Source organism: Sebastes umbrosus, chromosome 11 (genome assembly GCF_015220745.1).
Source record: "Sebastes umbrosus isolate fSebUmb1 chromosome 11, fSebUmb1.pri, whole genome shotgun sequence".
NCBI classification, from domain to species: Eukaryota; Metazoa; Chordata; class Actinopteri; order Perciformes; family Sebastidae; genus Sebastes; species Sebastes umbrosus.
This window is the reverse complement of record NC_051279.1, coordinates 34,182,922-34,202,960: the sequence shown is the minus strand read 5'-3', so window position 1 is coordinate 34,202,960 and position 20,039 is coordinate 34,182,922. Positions and strand designations below refer to the sequence as shown.

The window sequence follows — 20,039 nt, the reverse complement described above, 5'->3', positions numbered from 1 at the left end:
AATCACAGTTACATAAGATTTCTCTTAATTCACTTTGGATGGATTTAGTGTAGTTTCTGGCGTAGTGCAGTGTGCATTTCCACATTTGCAACTGCAACAACTATTGTCTATATAAAGTTATAGAGGAGTAATGTCTACCTGAGCAGAGAATGAAGTCTCTCTCAGTGTGTGCGTTGGAATCAGAGCTTCTCTGTGCTTTGTTGACATAGCCGGCCGGCTACGTGTGCATTTTAGTGCATGTTAGCACATGTGAGCGTGCCCCACTGGCTAGCCCCGTGAGCTGCAAGCTGCCGGCTCAGCCGTCGCCATGTTGAGTCGTGTGGAGGCAATAGAAATACTCTGAATTATGTATTGAGCACCTTTAACTATATAATCTAGCTATTTCTATTGTAAAATAACCATGACCCAATCCTAAACCAAAATACGCTGAGTCCCCCAAACTTAAAGCAAAAAGCAGAATATACAACTTTGTGTTGACTAGGGCTATCAGTCGATTAAAATATTTAGTCGCAGTTAATCGCAAATTAATCACACTTTTCTTTTTTTTTTCAAAATGTACCTTAAAGAGAGATTTGTCAAGTATTTAATACCCTTATCAACATGGGTGTGGGGAAATGGTAAATGGACTTGCATTTAAATAGCACTTTTCTCGTCTTCCAACCACTCAAATCGCTTTATATAAAATAAATAAATATGCTGCTTTATGCAAATGTATACATGTTTATTACTGGAAATTAAATAACAACACAAAACAATGACAGATATTGTCCAGAAACCCTCACAGGTACTGCATTTTGCATAAAAAATATGCTCCAATCATAACATTGGCAAACGTGTGCTGACTTGACTATGACTTGTCCCAAACTGCATGTGATTATCATAAAGTGAGCATGTCTGTAAAGGGGAGACTCGTGGGTACCCAGAGAACCCATTCACTGATCTAGAGGTCAGAGGTTAAGGGACTTCTCAAATGCAGTTTGGGGCAAATCATAGTCAAGTCAGCACACTGACACACTGACAGCTGTTGTTGCCTGTTGGGCTGCAGTTTGCCATGTTATGATTGGAGCATATTGTTTTATGCTAAATGCAGTACCTGTGAGGGTTTCTGGATAATATCTGTCATTGTATATGTGATAAATATATACACACATTTACATAAAGCAGCATATTTGTCCACTCCCATGTTGATAAGAGTATTAAATATTTGACTAATCTCCCTTTAAAGGGACTATTTGTAACTTTCAGAAATGCTTGTTAACACCTGTGGCCGTTAAGTCAACGAAAGTCAGCGTCGGGCTCGCGCTTGCTCGCTCTACATAGACATGAACGAGCATCGCTCAACACAGTGAGGAGACACACGTCAGCTAAAAGCACAATATCACTCTATATTTCAGCTGCTTGGCAGTAATGTTAGCTGACCAGACGAAGGTCTCTCCATGAATCAATGCTGATCCTAGTGTTGGCTTTTCCTGCTCAGCTGAAGCAGGAAGGATCAACGTCATCGCCTCAAGACTGCGCCCGGAGGGAGACACCGGAGTTTTGGTCGGAGCTGAAGCAGCGGGGCTCCGCAGCGAGTAAAGTTATCGCCTCCCGACTGCAGCCGGAGGGAACAGGGAAGACACCGGCACCCGGTCGGAGACGATAACGTTTCTCTCTGCAGAGCCCCATCACTTCACAAGATACGGGAAACCTCTGTTGGTCTGGAGGATCTGCAGAAGTTATTTCTGCACAAACTTCCACTGTACATTCACTAGATATTCAAAGAGCTAAAATAACTCTTCTGCAGTGTGGAGTGAGTGCGCGTTCACGTCTAGAGGTGGAGCGAGACAGCGAGAACGCGTGCGGCGTGTGAGTGAAGGCAAGCAGGCAGAGGAGCGGGGACTTCAGCCACACGCGAGCGCGCATATGCGAGCGCGCATGTGTCCCAACCCCGTACATTTATACGCTTAAAAAGTTACAAACAGTCCCTTTAAGATACATTTTGAACAGATAAAAAATGTGCGATAAATTGCGATTAATCACAATTAACTATTTGAATGGATTGACAGCCCTAGTGGAAATGTCTGCTGTGAAAAAGGCTGTAAAGCTGAAAGTAAAGCAACAAACAGGCACTTTCTCAAATGTGTGAATATTCCTTTAACTGTCAGTATCCATCCCCACTTCACTGACACTGTCATCAGTATGCAGCGTTGCATGTTGTACTGTCACTGTAGATGGACCACTTCATCATCTCACTGCCACCAAACAGCACATCCGTCTTCCTGTATGATGTCTAAGGTGTCTATAACAAGCAAACATTTACCTCGTGAATGTGAAGTACAACAGCTAACAAGACAGCTCTGTTGTGAAAAAAAACACAGACACCTTTTCTTTAGATCATTCATTGTGTTGCTTTACTCAGCACTCTGCAACTGCACCAAGTCATCCGGATTATTAATGGCACCACACTACACTGCTGAATCAATGTGTAAACCTGTGGTCATTAAAAAGCCTTCTGATTTTCTGTACAAGTAAACAAAAGACCACACAGCGTTCTTGACAATTAGCACTACGCGTGGGGACTGAGCTGAATTGGTCACAGACTGTGATCAAAGACTGGGGCTAGGTGTTGTGATTGAGAGTGTGTGCATGACAAATGCTGCGCTCAGCCACAATGTATTATGGTACAAAAGAAGGCTGACTGTGTGAATATATAACCAGAATAAATGGCTGCACTCTCTGTCATACATGCTCGCAGTGTTTACATGAATTACTGATGGAGAATATGGCAGCTTATAAATGGGGCACCATGGTGATTTTAGACTATGAAGAAATATAATAGTGCTCTGTTGGCTTGGAAGAAACTGCCAGAAAAATCACACTAGTATGCAGTTGGAGTAGAAGCCTAAAGCAGACAAACATGTTCATTTCAATATTGATGTCTTGGCATTTTTCATATTGTTTTCCTGAAGGAGGTTGTTATGCCTCTGCACAGGCGACAGCTGTGGTTGGAGGCAGCCAGCCTTGGAAATCTGTCCTCACCTGTCCTAGATCTTAGCTCCCATTTAGCATGAGAGATACAGTCTGTGGTCATTTTTGTTACAGGTTGAAATCCACAGCAAAATGTACATCATGGTAGATCTCCCTGCTTCCAGTAATGAATTACACCACACAATAATGACTGCTTTCAGTTGATATAGAACTTTAAACAGGACTCCTGCAGTTTAGCATTGGACTCCTTTAACAATGTTAGACAGTTTAAGAAAGAAATATTGAAATTAGGGCTGTCAAAATATTTAATCACTATCAATCACATGATTGTCCATGATTAATCGAGATTCATTTGCTCATATACGACAGCTGGACGGCAGAGTCCAGGTCAGCTCTGACTGCTTGTTTTCCTCCGGCCTGTGAAATCTTGCAGATGCTATTAGGAGCACCGGAGGACACAGAGGAACATGATCTTTTTCAGATTACCTGTTTCAGATTAACCTAGTGACCGTTTTATAAAAATAACTTTTTTTTATCATATTTGCTCCAATCTGGCCTACTGCAGCTTTACCAACACAAAACAATGACAGATATTGTCCAGAAACCCTCACAGGTACTGCATTTAGCATAAAACAATATGCTCCAATCATAACATGGCAAACTGCAGCCCAACAGGCAACAACAGCTGTCAGTGTGTCAGTGTGCTGACTTGACTATGACTTGCCCCAAACTGCATGTGATTATCATAAAGTGGGCATGTCTGTAAAGGGGAGACTCGTGGGTACCCATAGAACCCATTTACATTCACTGATCTGGAGGTCAGAGGTCAAGGGACCCCTTTTAAAATGGCCATGACAGTTTTTCCTCGCCAAAATGTAATGTAAGTTTGCAGCGTTATTTAACCTCCTTCAATACAAGCTAGTATGACATGGTTGGTACCGATGGATTCCTTACAGCGTGTCCACGCCGCCTCCATGAGCAGCGCCTGACGGCTGCCTCTCTGAATTGCTGCATGATTCATGCGTCGGGTGTTCACACCAGTTGTGTTTCAGCTGCTGCTGTCAGCCCTTTTTTCTACATAGAGTTTGCCTTTTAATGGCCATTTCATTTCATTATAAATGTCATTTATATTTATTTTGACAGAGAAAGGTTAAGAAACGTGTGGTAATTTGTAAATAATAGTAATAATCCACAATTAAAACTCCGTACTTTATTCATTCATGGAGCTCTGCAAGTCACTGCATGTTCTACAACACTGTCCTGCACATATTTCAGAACAAAAGCGGAATTCTGTAAACAGAAAAAACGCTTGAGGGCTTTTATTTTGAAACGAAAGCAGGAAGTGCTGATTTAAAAATAAATGTAATTTTTTTTCATGTCCGTGACATATTCTACAGATGTCTAGACATTGAAACTGTAGTAATGTTGCTGGTATGATGTCAATATGCAGTCAATAGGTCACTTTCACTGTCTGTTGTTGGTGTGAACCGCGCGGCTCGCGGAGATCTCGACTCTCAAGCTGAGCTGCGCGTCAGCATCTCACGGCAAGTGTGGCTGCTCTAACCTGTTAACATGGACGTAGAAATAAAAAACAACAGGTTCTGCAGCCGCCACGCGCTGCTGACGTTCCCGGTGTGGACACGTCGTTAGGTTTGCTTGTTGCATATGATGCCAGTATCTTCACTCTTGCTTTAAAACCGGTACAACCTCCAGAAGATTGATTGCGTTTGTAACACTTATAAAGGATCTACAGTAAATGCTACAATATGAGAATGTGAGATAATATATTGGCTAGTTTAGGGCTAGGTTCGACTACTGGAGCACAGTGGAACGTTTAAAGAAGACTCAGATGCAGGGATTTAAATGTAAAAATATACCGGCTTTAGTAGTATAGAAATATGATAGAAGATTTGACGTCACAAATATACTGCAGTATCAAGTTCACAATATTTCAACTCTATCTTGGGTGCACCCTGTCACCTGAATTTTCCTTATTAACCTTAAATTCAAGTTTGGGTTTCCAAATTTAAATCCAATTCAATCATTCATGATAAAAAATAAAAATAATAATATCATAGTAATTTACAAACACCATCCACTGAAGGAGGATATCCTACTACCCGGCCACTAACGCACAGTTCCTGGAATGAAAAGGTAAGTTCACGTGTTGAATCAAGTCGAAGTTCAATAAAAAGGGGTCCCAAAAAAATAGGAATGAGCTCAGAGTTCCATAAATGTGACCTGCTCCATCATTATGAGTCACATTGACCCCGAAACACATTTTAAGTTATCTGTCTGACTGTAAAGAGGAAAGTCTCAGCTTTATGGCAATACTAAGATTATCTTTCTACGACAAATATTCAATGAGATATGCTCTTTCAAAGTTCGACTGTCATGAAACATTACTTTTGAGAAAAAGGGCATTAAAGATAAGAATTCATATTCAGCCATTTTTTGCATTGATTAAAACACATTTATTAAGACTCAAGTCTAAATGAACACAATATGTTTTGGTCAAAAGTGACACCCAACATTTCATAATGTAGCCAACACATACTTTCATGCATACATGTGCACATAGTCACGAGCACGTGATGTGCACGTGGCCACGTGCACGCGTATGACCACAAGCAGTACAGTAGATAGGGCAAGAAGTCCATGTAGAAAATAATCCAAAATGTATGGAATAAAATTGATAAAATCTAAAAAAAATATACTGTACATATGATATAATATATAGTATATATATATATATATGTTTATTTCAATATAATAATAATTATATGAAGAATACATAATTAAAAATATTAAATATGGAGCCATGTGCACACAGGTACATGCACAAACGTACAAGTCCATATCCAAACAATAAAAAAACATACTAGAAAATGGATAGAATATGAACAAATATTATGTACATATTATGTATGTACAATATTATATAATATAATATATAATAGAAATATAGATATAATAGAAAGACTATGAAATGTGGTGCCTGTGCTCGTTCTGCTGGCTTCTCCTGGAGCTCACTGTATCCTTTCAAAGGGTCATGTGGGAGCTGATCTTCTCAAGGACATCCAGATGTTTCTCATCTACAAAATGACATAAAGTGAAAAGCATAAAGTGAAAAATCATTGATTTTAGGCTGGCTAAATCATGTTGAATCATTGTTGAATGAGGCCTGATCATTATCATATTAATACAGCCCTATATTCATCAACATAGCCTATTCACCATGTGATATCAGATTAATATACAACATATCATTTTACTATATGTTAAGCTATTTCTTTTGCTATTTAAAATGATATCCTCACCTTTTGTGTCTTTCACAGCAACCCTGTCTGTCCCTGTCCCCTAGAAATTACGTTTGTATATTGTTTTCATAAAACCTGGCCCTTGAGGAGGTAACAGCTAACTGGATTATGTTCAGATACAGTACTTCTTTGAATGAATTAAACACTACACAACATTTCCTCTTTAATAATAATAATTTATAGGAGACAGGCACCTGAGAGACACACCTGAGACAGACAGACACCTATAGACTACACACACTGACACACACATTAGTAGCTGCTATTAATGCTTCTTAGCCTGCTCTATAGTGATTTTAGTGATTTAAAAGTCTTTAAAACAAACAGATAAAACAAGGATAGTGTAGTTTAACTATAAGAACTTACCATTAGTCATTTCTTTCGTTTGGTCGGGTCTTCTCTCCATCTCCTCCGGTGTAGAGGGCGGCGCTGTTTTACAGTTTGCAGCTACACTGGTACTCCCGGCCGGGCGATCTCAGTCTCTTTAACACTGTCCTGATTTAATAACTTTAATCAGAGACACTGTGTGTCATCATCGGCTCAGCCATGAGTGGAATATCTTCCTCCTCGTCTTCCTCCAACTCTCTTTCTCTGTCCTGATCAGCGGATTGAGAGCTAGCCTAGCCTCTAGCGTTAGCAGGGCGTCCGACCCAACTCGGCGCACCCGCTGTCCTCATCACCCGGTGCGGTGAAATAATCTGAATTTAAGTCGGTCCAGTTGTCGTCAGATGTAGCACCTCTAACAGGAATTTAATTTAAAAGTCGAGCGATGTTTTCCTCACGTGATTTCATCTTGTCAAGCCAGCTATCTCCTCTGTCAACCACAATCTGTCAATCAACTCTATTGAGCCGCGTCAATACAGCGGACTTCCGGTAAAAACTTTACGACAACATTATGTTTAAGAGCTTCAAAACTAGACTTATCATTTGAATTTTACATCGATTCTTACTTTTTATGAAAGCTGAGACTTTATTTATTCATAAACGCATAAAAAAACAAAACAACCCAAAACACACTTTTTCATAAAAAAACGTGTTTTTACAAGAATGCGCTGACTACTTCCGACTCATTTTGATAGAGCGGGTCACAAATGAGGAAAAAATGAAGTCTGGGGTATTCAGAGTTCAGAGTTCCAGGGCATGGGCAAGTGTGTGAGAAAGAGAGGGAATTGTTTGATAGGGCTGAGTGTGAGGGTGTCTGCAGAAACCGGGCCTACCACATAGCAGACTGCAGCAGGATCTGTCCAGGGACCACAGGATCTCTTAGGTCTCTCCTCTCTAGATCTAGGTGGGATAGCTCGCCATCTACATCACTGGAAGGTCCAAGGCACAAAACAAACCAAAAGAAAAAACTTGACCTGTCAACAGAAAGGCTCAGAGAAATATCATGAGTATCAATCATCTATCTATTTTGTCTGTAGTTACATCATGTAATCTGCATTGACACAACTTTAAATGAAACCATTCTATTTTGTACTTTCCCTTTAACATGGCAAGTTATAGATCAAAACAGTTTAGCTGCCATAGATATCAACAAAAAGTTACATAAAGTGCAAAATAAAATTCATGGAATAACTTTGTAAATAAACAGCTTGTACCTACACAATAATTCAGTACAATGACTCCATTAGTGCAAGATCAAATGAAATCCCTCATTGAAATGAAATGATCATGCTCACCGATCTCTGTGCTGAGAAGGCTGGACAAGCAACGAACCGACGGCGTCCAGGCAGAAAACCATAAGGTGTCCACATTAACATACAGTGTATAGCTAATGAGGCTAATGAAGCTAATGTAACTTCAATGCCTTTTTCTTACTGTTCAAATCACATCAGATAAATGAGCTTTCATTGGGGATGAAAACACAATGAAAGAAATGGTTCATGGAGCGTCTGTATGACCTGGCTTCTTGAAGCAGTATACGAGGGAAATTCATGGGGTGGGGGGGTCCGCACTGCCAAGCTAGCGTGAGCAGTTAGCGCGCGGTTAATTAGCAGCTAACAACAACAACCAGTTGACTAACTCACCTGTATTTACTTTCAACCAGCGACCACTGACGTTTTATAGTGTCCAGTAAAATCCGCTTTAGTTGTAGCTCCTAGTTGTCTTCTGTTTCTCTCCTTATTTCGTTAACTTTTATAAGAACACACTCTACTATCATCCTCTCTGATCAACACACTCTACTATCATGCTCTCTGTCCTCTCTGATCAACACACTCTAGTATCATGCTCTCTGATCAACACACTCTACTATCATGCTCTCTGATCAACACACTACTATCATGCTCTCTGATCAACACACTACTATCATGCTCTGATCAACACACTCTGATATCATACTCTCTGATCAACACACTCTGATACCATGCTCTCTGATCAACACACTGATATCATACTCTCTGATCAACACACTCTACTATCATGCTCTCTGATCAACACACTCTGATATCATACTCTCTGATCAACACACTCTACTATCATGCTCTCTGATCAACACACTCTGATATCATACTCTCTGATCAACACACTCTACTATTATGCTCTCTGTCCTCTCTGATCAACACACTCTAATATCATGCTCTCTGATCAACACACTCTACTATCATGCTCTCTGATCAACACACTCTGATATCATACTCTCTGATCAACACACTCTACTATCATGCTCTCTGATCAACACACTCTACTATCATGCTCTCTGATCAACACACTCTGATATCATACTCTCTGATCAACACACTCTGATATCATACTCTCTGATCAACACACTCTACTATCATGCTCTCTGATCAACACACTCTGATATCATACTCTCTGATCAACACACTCTAATATCATGCTCTCTGATCAACACGCTCTACTATCATGCTCTCTGATCAACACACTCTGATATCATACTCTCTGATCAACACACTCTACTATCATGTTCTCTGATCAACACACTCTACTATCATGCTCTCTGATCAACACACTCTACTATCATGCTCTCTGATCAACACACTCTACTATCATGCTCTCTGATCAACACACTCTAGTATCATGCTCTCTGATCAACACACTCTACTATCATGCTCTCTGATCAACACACTACTATCATGCTCTGATCAACACACTCTAATATCATGCTCTCTGATCAACGCACTCTAATATCATGCTCTCTGATCAACACACTCTAATATCATGCTCTCTGATCAACACACTCTACTATCATGCTCTCTGATCAACACACTCTAATATCATGCTCTCTGATCAACACACTCTACTATCATGCTCTCTGATCAACACACTCTAATATCATGCTCTCTGATCAACACACTCTGATATGCTCTCTGATCAACACACTATTATCATGCTCTCTGATCAACACACTCTAATATCATGCTCTCTGATCAACACACTCTGATATCTTGTCAAAATCTGGCACCTGCATTACTCACAATGCAACTGGACTGCGGACGGTTTGGTCAGAGATGCCAGTGTGTTATGCTCGTAGCAGCTAATGTAGCCAGCAGCAGAGAGGAGTGGTAGGCTACAGAGGTCTGGTAAGATCACTTCCTTATAACTACACACATCCACATTTTGTTTTGATTTCAAACTTGTACTCCTCCGACACGTTCTCATCCCAATGCAGTAAAGACGTGCTGAATTACACAAAAACACATTCTGTATGACTTTATTGTCAAACGTTAATGTCAAAGGTTACCCACAAAATAATCAGTGGCTTGCTTAGTTTAATTTTCATCACACAAAAAAGTATCATTTACAAACAAACTTACCCACAGACCGAACTCACATTCAAAAACAGAACCAAGGTATTAAAAACAACCACAAAATGAGATAAATACAACTATGTTTCAGATGGTTAAGAATAGCAAAACTAGGTATCACACAGTAGCGACTAAGCTAACCAATGGGAGAGTTAAGGTGTCTAATAATTGGGCCCCAGGTACTCTCAATTATCTTTGCTTAATTTATGGTTGCCTAAAAGTGTTGCTGTTGTCATCAGCCCAATAGACTACCATTTTTGTATTTTTTTCGTGTGAAACAAATCCGTTTTGTTCAAATAGACTCAAACTGAGGAATTCAAGATGCACTGTAAAAACTCTAACTCGTATTTGTTGGCATGACAAAGCGTTTCAAGTTGTTAAGACTTTGAAATATACGTTATTAACATTTGAGTCAAACATATAAGTCAGTCCAGCAAATCAGACATTAAGTTGGCGTCAAAACCATTAAATGAGTTCATAATACTTCTATCTTTCAGTTGTGAACACAAACTGTCGGTTGTGAGTCAACACAAGGGGCGAAAGTTCAGATAACTCTCGTGTCTTTGTTGTGAATGGAGGGAAAGACAACTTTCAGAGTTGAAGTTTGAAGTACTCCGCCCCCCAGTCTGTCTGTCTGCACCGGAGCTCCAGGCTGACTCCACACAGGTAAGATTAACTTATTTTTCGTTTGATATAGTTGAAATTGTGTCATATTTGTATTCAGAGTTATATGGTGTGATACATTAACAGATACGGTAGATATTACCATGACAACAGTTAACGTAAACACTAGTAACGTTAGCTTAGTTAAGGACAGCTAGCAACTAGCTGATGCTAGCGAGGCTTGTATGGACAAGAAGCTTTCAAACAGGGAGGACGTTGTTTCTGACTGGTTAGTCTGAATAGTATTAATGTGATGTAACGTTACGGTAACGTGTCGGTACAGTATTACAGTTAGAGGGGTAGTTAGCTGCGTCCACATGTCAACGGCTAAACTGCGCTAACCGTTAAGCTGTTAATGCTAACGGGACATTGTGGTCATTCTAGACGGTGTTGGTGAGTAACTGGTTGTAACGGTAGTGTTGTTGTTTGAACTAAAGTATACGTTAGTTAGCTGAATGCTTCGTGTCTTAACTAGAAAGCCACTAGGAGACTTTAGACCTCCTCAAGGACAAATGCCCGTCGCCCGTAGCGGCCACAGTCAAGTCCGTCCGCCCGTCTTCCGCCCCCCTCCGGTTAACACTATTAGCTCTCTCAGCACTATTGCCTCAGATGCACTGACACAACGGGCCGATGGTCGACCGACGGACAGTTTGGGGCCGTCGGTGAGCGTCCGTCGGCCTTGTTTTTACGGTGTGCCCCACAATTAGCTCTATTAGCTCTGTTAGCACCGTTAGCCCGGCTAGCCACCGCCATTTCGGCTCTGCACCTCCATGTTTGCTTGTGAGGTCTGAGTGGAGGAGTGGAGAGCCATGTGCAGACTCTTTGCATAAGCTATTCTAAAAATGATAACTTCATAACTCCAAATGAATGGGACAGAATATTGTATTAAATTTGTCAAAATACTGTCAATTCCAGAGAGCAGTCTACTGTTTACAATTACATTAAATTGATATGTTTAAAACTTATTAAGAACCTGTTTGAGCGAAATTAACCACATCATTAATTATTCTACCACTGCCTGCTTTGCTAATTTCCAGCAAATTGTCACCTTTGTCTTTCAGATTGAAATGAATGCAGTCACAGAAACTTTTCCGGATTTTGCTGCTTTGGTCCATTGGTGGAATTATGGACAATGAGGTTTGAGTGAAAACACACTTTTTTCAATAAGACTGAGCAAAAAATGTGCTTCTCATGCTGTCCACAAAACACCAGCAGATGATGGCATGCCAATTTGATAACCAAAGTCTTTTCAAGCCAGTGTTACATGTGGAGAAAGTAACTGACATCAAAACACCTTCTTTGGATGATGTCCTTTTGCATTTTAGGTCTTTCAAGCTTGTGGAGAACATCTATGCAGACACTGAGATTTTCGATCCTGAGGCTCTCAACAACCATCATCCATTGACTGCATACACAGTGGGAGGGAAGATACTGGTGACCCCAAAAGTGTGCCTGCTGCATTGAAGGGACGCAGAATGGTGAGTATACTGATTGCTCTTCATAGATTGAGTCTGTTGCTTCTGCTCTCGTCAATAGGCACCCCTGTCTTCAAGAACCGGGCAGTGTAACGGGGTATGATGGATGGAAAATGAGCATAAAATACAAACTTGGTAATTACAGGTCCAAGCTACGTAACGCAGGCTGCATTGAGGTCAGCATTAACCGGAGAAGAAGCGGTGAAGATGATGGTGCAGGTCCTTCTTTGAAGAGAGCAAAGCGAGGGGAGATTAACTATGTTCCTGACCACCCAGATACCCATACTGATGACTCGCTGGAGGAGGAAAGACTAGCTCTGGTTGAGGAGTTAAAGAAGAGGAATAAGAATGTTGCACTCATAAAGCAACAGATGGAGGTGACATTCTCCCTGAGGCGCAAGGAGATTGTGGAGCTAGTGCCTATGGTGTCAGAGGTTCAGGAGCGGTGGCCTGCTCTGTTTTACGAGGCAGAGGTAAGCAGCTGAGCAAATAATATATTATGTTGTGTTTCAGATTTAGTCTTTGCAAAATAAGAATCTGAAGTTGTTTACTTCCGTTAACCCTCATCCTACCAACTGGGGTACTGGCAGACCCCAAAGGTATACTTTTTGTCATATCTCACATGCTTTGTTCTATCATTTAAATTTTTCATCACTTTGTCAATCAATTTGTTCCTTATGACTTCATATCATTGTTTTCTGTTTTAATTAGTGATTTTTAAAAATACCAATGTATTGGGGTCCTGGGGGTCCCACCAAAAGCACCCAATTACAGCCTATGCAGTTAAAATAGGTAAAATATAATAGATAAATCAAATGTTTGCCATGGGTCCTAATTTATTATTAGTGTAATTAATGTCATCCTTCAGATGACATTAATTACACACAATAATGTTTTGAGATGGCATAAGTTAACATGGTGCTATGATGGTTGTTTCTTACAGTAGATTATTCTTGTGGTCCCCAGGATGAGGGTTAATAAAATACATATTTTAACATGAGGATGATGTTGAAATTGTATTGACTTTGTATTTGACATTTACGTTTGCTGTTCTGTTCTTCAACAGATCAGGGAAGAGTTTCTTCGGATCACCAACAAGGACCTAATAGACAACTTCGGAGCAGCCATTAATCAGCACACTCCTAGGCTCCTTAAACTCTATCGGGCTAGGCGGACAGCTTTCCCGCCTGAGATGGATCAACTCCTTAACAGACTGGATGAAGAGGTGAATTTTTAGACTTAATAATCTCATTATTCTTGACATTATGGAAATAAATGTATAAAAATGATTTTTTTTTTTTTTTATAAAGCTGCACTAATCAATATTTTTAAATAAACAATGGGTCAAATTTAAGGTGTTGCTCATAGTGACAAACCATCAGAATAACCCCACTGTACACTACCTAAGGGACAGACAAAGATAGCGACAAGGTGGTGAAGAAAGTGGAACACCTAACAGCTAAAAAGCCAGCTATTTATATCAGTTAAAAGGAGTAAATCTTAGACTTTCATTCAACAGGTATTTGCTGGATGTGGAAGAGGACAGCTGTTTGCCACATAATCAACCTTATAAGGCCATAATATATCAAGTGTGTGATTGTTTCAGTCTGTTGAGTCCTGCACCTAAGTGGGCAAAATAAATAAAAAAATAAATGCAGCTTTAACACAAACTGTGAAGCATGTTTCCATGTTTGTTCTTAGCTTTCTTCATGTTAGTTACATCTTGGTGTAATTTTTCTTCCAACCCTTTATGTTTCAGACATCTGACATCACAGTACATCGACACACTGCAGCCTTGAAGGGCCTCCCCTTGTATCTCCGTGACAGTCATGAGAAGCTGTTCAGGAACTGTCTGGTGAGTGGTTATTAGTAGAAAAAGTAAATATTTATTATTATTCTGTTATTAAAAATAGACTCTCTTTGACTTCAACCTTTGCCTCTCTGCCATTTTGTCCCATTCTAGTCTATCCATCCCAGTGTCCTCCTTGTTTTCTTTATCTGTCCCAATGCCCACAGCGTCTTCAAGAGTTGTACTTTGCTGGCTATTACTTGATGTAATTTCTTTCATGTATATGGGGGTTAATTTTTTGGTTGCGGGGTATGAGATGGAAATATTTAACCCTAAGATGATTCCTTAGGTTGTCTAGTTTTATATGAGACAGTATCTTCACTCATTTTCTGTCTGTCATCACAAGGCCACTGACCCAGAAGAGGAGCAGACGAAGGGCCTCATCGTGGGTATCCTCACTGTGTTGGAGGATGATGACAGTTCAGCTCCTGCAACAGTCATTAATGTTGCTGTTGTTGTAGAAGAAGACATCGTCCTCCAGGATCTCCCTGACCTGCCAACGGCTTTTGCTTACCTCTTTGGGCTGATCTACGCTTTAAACCTCCAGTACCTAAAAGAACTGAGGTACACATTCGAAACCATTCAGAAAGTTTTCATGGAACTTGGAACTGATCTCTCTGCAAGGGTCCGATCCTTCAAAAACAAACTCCTTCAGTGAATCCACCGAGTTAGCTGATAATGTTGGGTCTGGGACAGTTTTGAATTGCAGAGGTTCCTGTTGCCCCTTGTAGAATGATGTAAATCTCCGTTGCCTGAGATGGATCCCCCTCTACCTCTTCTGCTTTTAAGTTCACTCTCTCCACCTCTCCTCTCCCTTTTCCTGTTTCTCCATTTCTCTCGCCATCTTCTTTCCTCTCTCAATCGGTCACCTTAACTTGTCTAACTTTCTTACTTAATTTGCATATTCTCCCGTTCTCACTCAAATTCTGACCTCTAAAACTCTCCCCTTCTGTCCAGCCAACACGATAACTGTCTCTCTGCAACTCACAAACTCTTATCTACCTCTAACTCCTCTTCTATGTCTCCCTACCTGCACTCTTGCGCTCCAACATGCCTGAATGCTTTTATCCTATACATTTATCCTGCACCTTACTGGATATTGTTAACCACGTTACTTATGTTAAGATTGAATAGTGTGTAAATTGATGACACACACAATTGGGCTACCTTGGTATTTTATTGTTAAACAGTTTTATTAGATTGACAGTTCTGGATCACAATTGTTCTGTTTGGAGTTCCATTTCAACCCATGAGCTACTTCTTGTGGTAACTCTGAATCTTCTTATGTTTTGTATTTTATCATGGTTTATTACACGGCGTTGTTGAATACTCGATTCTGATTGGTCAATCACGGCGTTCTGCGGTCTGTTATTTCTTTATAGCAGACCGTTGCTATGGGCGCAGCTCTGATGTTAGACTCTGACAGTCCGTTTTGTGTCAAATTATTGATTTCTTCAGTAAGTAACTGTGTAATAAGCGGGATAATGTACAGCTAGTGGGTCATTGTTGTGAAAGAATCCCCTTCAGTGCGATGCCGCTCAACGTTCCTATCACAACAATGACCGGCTCGCTGTACATTATCCCTTACGTAGACGAGTGTACTGTTTTTAGTAGTCTCACTGTCGAAGTGCTGACTTTTCCCTTTTAACTTTATCTTGCTAAGCTCACAACTGCTACCTCATTGTATTATGGTGTTCAATATGTGATTCATACTAGTATATAATGTTAAAACACAACTTAAGTGCTTCATGTTATTTAAGTGTTAAGACTGGGACAGTTGTGGGTCTCAGCAGTTACTTGGCCTTGTTCTAAAGGATTGGATAGGCTGTGTTTTAATGATTAAAAAAAGAAGTTTTGAAGGTAGATGTTGCATCTGTAATTATTTATACATTTGATGGGTAGTTATTGGTCCTAATTTATATATTTGACTTACCTTAACTGTTGCAGTGCACAATTTAAAGTTACTCTAACCTATTCCACTAAATTAACTCAACTGAAATTAAGTGGGTACTATGTACAGGTTTAAGTTACTGCAACTTGAGTTGAGTTAACAGAAGTAAGGATTCAAAGTTGTTACAATATGAAATTATAAGTTACTGCAACTTGAGTTGAGTTAACAGAAGTAAGGATTCAAAGTTGTTACAATATGAAATTATAAGTTACTGCAACTTGAGTTGAGTTGACGGAAATAAGGATTCAAAGTTGTTACAATATGAAATTATAAGTTACTGCAACTTGAGTTGAGTTGACGGAAATAAGGATTCAAAGTTGTTACAATATGAAATTATAAGTTACTGCAACTTGAGTTGAGTTGACAGAAATAAGGATTCAAAGTTGTTACAATATGAAATTATAAGTTACTGCAACTTGAGTTCAGTTAACAGAAATGAGAATTGAAAGTTGAGCAAACTCAAAAGCAAAACTTAAAATGTTATGTTTAATTGCCCAACTTAAAATTCTGCTGAAGTTTGTTACCTTACAATTTTGAGTTCTGCTAGCTTTTTTTTTTTTACAGTGTGTGTACTGATTCACAGGGCATTTTTTAAATTTTTTTAATGAATGTGTTATTGATCTGTTAAGTATATGAAACTTTATTTCAACAACATGAGCTGCAGCTGCAGAATGGGAACAGTGGCTGCAGTTTGCATGTCTCTCTTCACATGGGGCAGTATTACATGTCATGAGTTCATACTTGTTGGGATTTACATTATCCTTTTATGTGCACTATTATCTACATTAGATTTAAAAAAATAATGTAAAAGCTTCTGTTAGATGCCAAATATTTTTGCTGGAAAGCCAGGTTTGGCCCACGGGCCCACAGTATTTAAGTTCAAAGCTGTATATATCCATCCAGCACCCCTATTGGCAGGGGATGTAAATCACAAATGCATATGATTGAAGACTGGCTTAGGAATCCATATGACTGGCATGGGCATTTAGAAGCTCTGGATCTCACAGCAACATTTCTCATTACCTTCATCCATCACCGATCACTCAAATAATCTCATTTTTGAAGATTTTACATTGGATGTCAAATGACTAATGGGTTAGTACACATTCTCTGCACTCTTCAACTTGCAACAGAAATAGTTTTACATGGCATTAAAAAATGAGAACACATCACGGCAATCCTTGCATCATTCTACTGGTTACCTGAGAGTTTTAAAATCAAGGTTTAAAGATTTTAGTGATTGCCTTTAAAGCACAGATGACTCCTAGCTTCTTATCTGACCTTCAGCATAGCTTTATTCAATTTAGCATAACTTCTTAGCATTATTTAGCAATCTTCCCGACATGCTAGCATGACATGGTACCTATGACTTGGTAACAGTGGATTCTTTAGGTTTTCTAGTTTCATGTGTTATCGGTATATTCCCAATACCTTGATAACTGAGCCCGCTACAACCTCCGAAAGACAGAATAGCGGCTGGTCCCCCTTTTAAGAAAATACTGAAAATAGAACTAAAATAGTGTCAGTTTGGAATGTGATACCGGATCCAGTTCTTCCCTTTGGTTTAGACATCTATTTATTTTGTCAGAGGCCGATGGATTTAAACAGTGAACTTAAACTAAACTAACCTTAAAGGAACAATATGTAGCACTGACAACTAGCATTTAAAATGGGTAACAGCAGTCCAAATTCAAAACATTGGAGCCGTCCGCCAGCCGGCTCCTCCGCTGTGACTGATAGCCAGGGGCACCTTAATATTACTTGAGGCCTTATCATGGATTCACAGTGTATAGAAAATGAACATTTATAACACAGGCAGTGACAGTCTTCTTGTACCTATTCAGTAACTACCTAACGTTTAACAGTGCTTATCATCACGCATTACTAACCAACCAGTTCCAACAGAATGACTCTCTCTCATCGCTGAGATTATGTACAGATTTTTGCAGGATGTGACCATTGCATGAGAGACAGTTCGCATCTGTGTATCGATACATTACAACACCCTCGTTCTCGCACACGGACCACAGAGAGATGTGCCGAGGCTTTTCAGGTCAGTAGAATCTAACGTTAACGTTTTCTCTGTTGATCCAGTTGGTTAGCTTGCTTCCATGGCTAACAACGGGTTTTTGAAATGGTCAGTGGACGGGATCACACCGGCAAAAACAAAAACAGACGTTCCGGACCAGAATGGAAATGTTAGAGGAGAACATACTGGCTGAAGCATTGTTGTCGGAGAAGCCACTATTTCAATTTAGCATGTTTCCTTAATCTCTGATGACATATCATGATCATTTAATGATTTATTACAGTAAATATATGACACATTGGTCCTCTAACATAACATACTTACTTTTTGTCAGATCAGTAAACTGATAAAGATTCATGATATCAGGAGCTAATGTCACTGGACATTATTAAGACATCAGTTACTCCTGGCTCTACCGTCGACACTGCTGTCTGTCGACAACACCTAGCACTACTAAGAGTCTACAATCCCTGCTAGCAGTTCATGCTGCTCATTACACCCATCTGGACAACAATGATATGCAGCTTTGGTAGCCAAAAGTGAAGTGAAGCAAGTCCTTCACCCTTACCCTCAGCTGGGTGAGTTCATATGTTATGTTATGCACTTGTCAGTCATCCTGATGAATGGTATGACATCTGTCAGACTGTAGCACTGCTCGCCTGCAGAGTACCAGAAAACATACTTCCCTGTCTGGCAGTGCACATGGCTGGCCTTCATCATTTATGTCTCCTTGAAGTTCTGATGCACCTTTAGTTTCTTTTCTTAGCTCTACTTTCCTTCACTGTTGTTGATACTATGACTTCCCTGCTTTGCAGCTGCTCGATTCAAACTGATAGCCAAAGCAGCACACCCCCAGAAAATGTTCACACATATAAGGTCATGGACCTGTTAAAGTTCAATATTTGACATCAACAGCAGCCAAACATTTTCACAAATAAATGTAAATTCATTCATGTTGTAGTGGGAGTCCAACTTATAGAGAGCATACAAGGTCAAACACCCTGTGCTTCATAACAACACATTTTAAAAAAAGGTCATTCAAAGTCAAAGACACACACTGATAATATATAACTTATCCTATTTTTTATGTTAAAATTGAGCTTTAATGGCATGTTATAAACTGAAAATAATTCAGGTGTTTGTTATTATATTATACTGTAACAAAAGTATGTGTCTGTAGTCGAGTTTCAGTGCATCTAGAAACCGACATGTTTAGCTCTATTGTGGAGACAAGATGGATTCAGTGCAGGCCCAGTGGCTGCCATCCTGACAAGGGATTAATGTGAAAGCTGCTGAACTGGATGATAAATCTACATATTAGACGCCTGGCTGTGGTGTACATGACGGTGCAAGTGGCTCCGACTCTATCACAGATGAGCTTCCTTGCTGGTCATATTCCCAAAGGACAGGTTAAATGTTTTGTTGATGATGGAGATGTGGCATGATGTGTGTATGTACAGTACAGTGTGCATGTGATGGGGCCAGTGTTAGTGTGTGCAGCTTTGGATGCATTATCATGGAATAATGAAAAAGAGAGCAGCACCTTGTATGTTCTAATGTGCACCTGTCAGCTGAAGGGCTGTTAGGGCTGCAGCTGCTCCATTAGTGTGATAGAGGTGAGAAGCAGCAATAAGACATCAGTCAGCAGTGATCATGAAGGAGACGGCACTATGATGGCACAGCAGGCAGGGCGGCCCAGGAACCTGTCTCCTTTGCTGTTTATATGAGGGGAGAGATGCCAGAACAGTAGGGTCTTTAGCTCTGTTCAAAAAGCTTTAAAGGGGCTGCGTTGTTAGGGGCTCAGGTACAGACAGGCACAGATGAGACAGTGAAATATGTAGGGCTGTCGCAATAACCGCAATACTGACAAGCCAACCGCCACAACAGCTATGTTCACGTGTCTTTCTTTCTGGTGACCTGTCCAGGGTGTACCCCGCCTTCACCCAATGTCAGCTGGGATTGGCTCCAGCCCCCCTTAACCCTGAATAGGATAAGCGGTTACAGATAATGGGTGG

General features: G+C 40.1%; 1 protein-coding gene across 7 annotated transcripts; it reads left to right on the top strand.

The window, feature by feature from the left end:
• Window positions 1–10,566: 10,566 nt before the first annotated feature.
• LOC119496700 lies at window positions 10,567–14,746 on the top strand. 7 transcript variants are annotated; one of them, XM_037784211.1, is made up of 7 exons: window positions 10,567–10,723; window positions 11,782–11,857; window positions 12,046–12,198; window positions 12,472–12,668; window positions 13,262–13,420; window positions 13,955–14,050; window positions 14,391–14,746. In XM_037784211.1, the coding sequence occupies exons 4-7, from the start codon at window positions 12,567–12,569 to the stop codon at window positions 14,700–14,702; spliced, it is 669 nt and encodes a 222-aa protein (XP_037640139.1). In that variant the 5' UTR covers window positions 10,567–10,723; window positions 11,782–11,857; window positions 12,046–12,198; window positions 12,472–12,566; the 3' UTR covers window positions 14,703–14,746. The 7 variants fall into 7 exon arrangements, with proteins under 7 accessions (XP_037640139.1, XP_037640140.1, XP_037640134.1 ...); XM_037784206.1 differs by having other exon boundaries at window positions 10,569–10,723; window positions 12,341–12,668; XM_037784207.1 differs by lacking the exon at window positions 10,567–10,723 and adding an exon at window positions 10,840–10,949 and having other exon boundaries at window positions 12,341–12,668.
• The last annotated feature ends 5,293 nt before the right edge of the window (window positions 14,747–20,039 follow it).

Excerpts from the sequence above, each read along its gene's own strand:
- LOC119496700 (XM_037784211.1), top strand. The coding sequence starts at position 12,567 with ATGGAGGTGACATTCTCCCTGAGGCGCAAGGAGATTGTGGAGCTAGTG. Across the intron at positions 12,669-13,261 it reads CTCTGTTTTACGAGGCAGAG|ATCAGGGAAGAGTTTCTTCG; the intron begins GTAAGCAGCTGA and ends GTTCTTCAACAG. Across the intron at positions 13,421-13,954 it reads TTAACAGACTGGATGAAGAG|ACATCTGACATCACAGTACA; the intron begins GTGAATTTTTAG and ends TTTATGTTTCAG.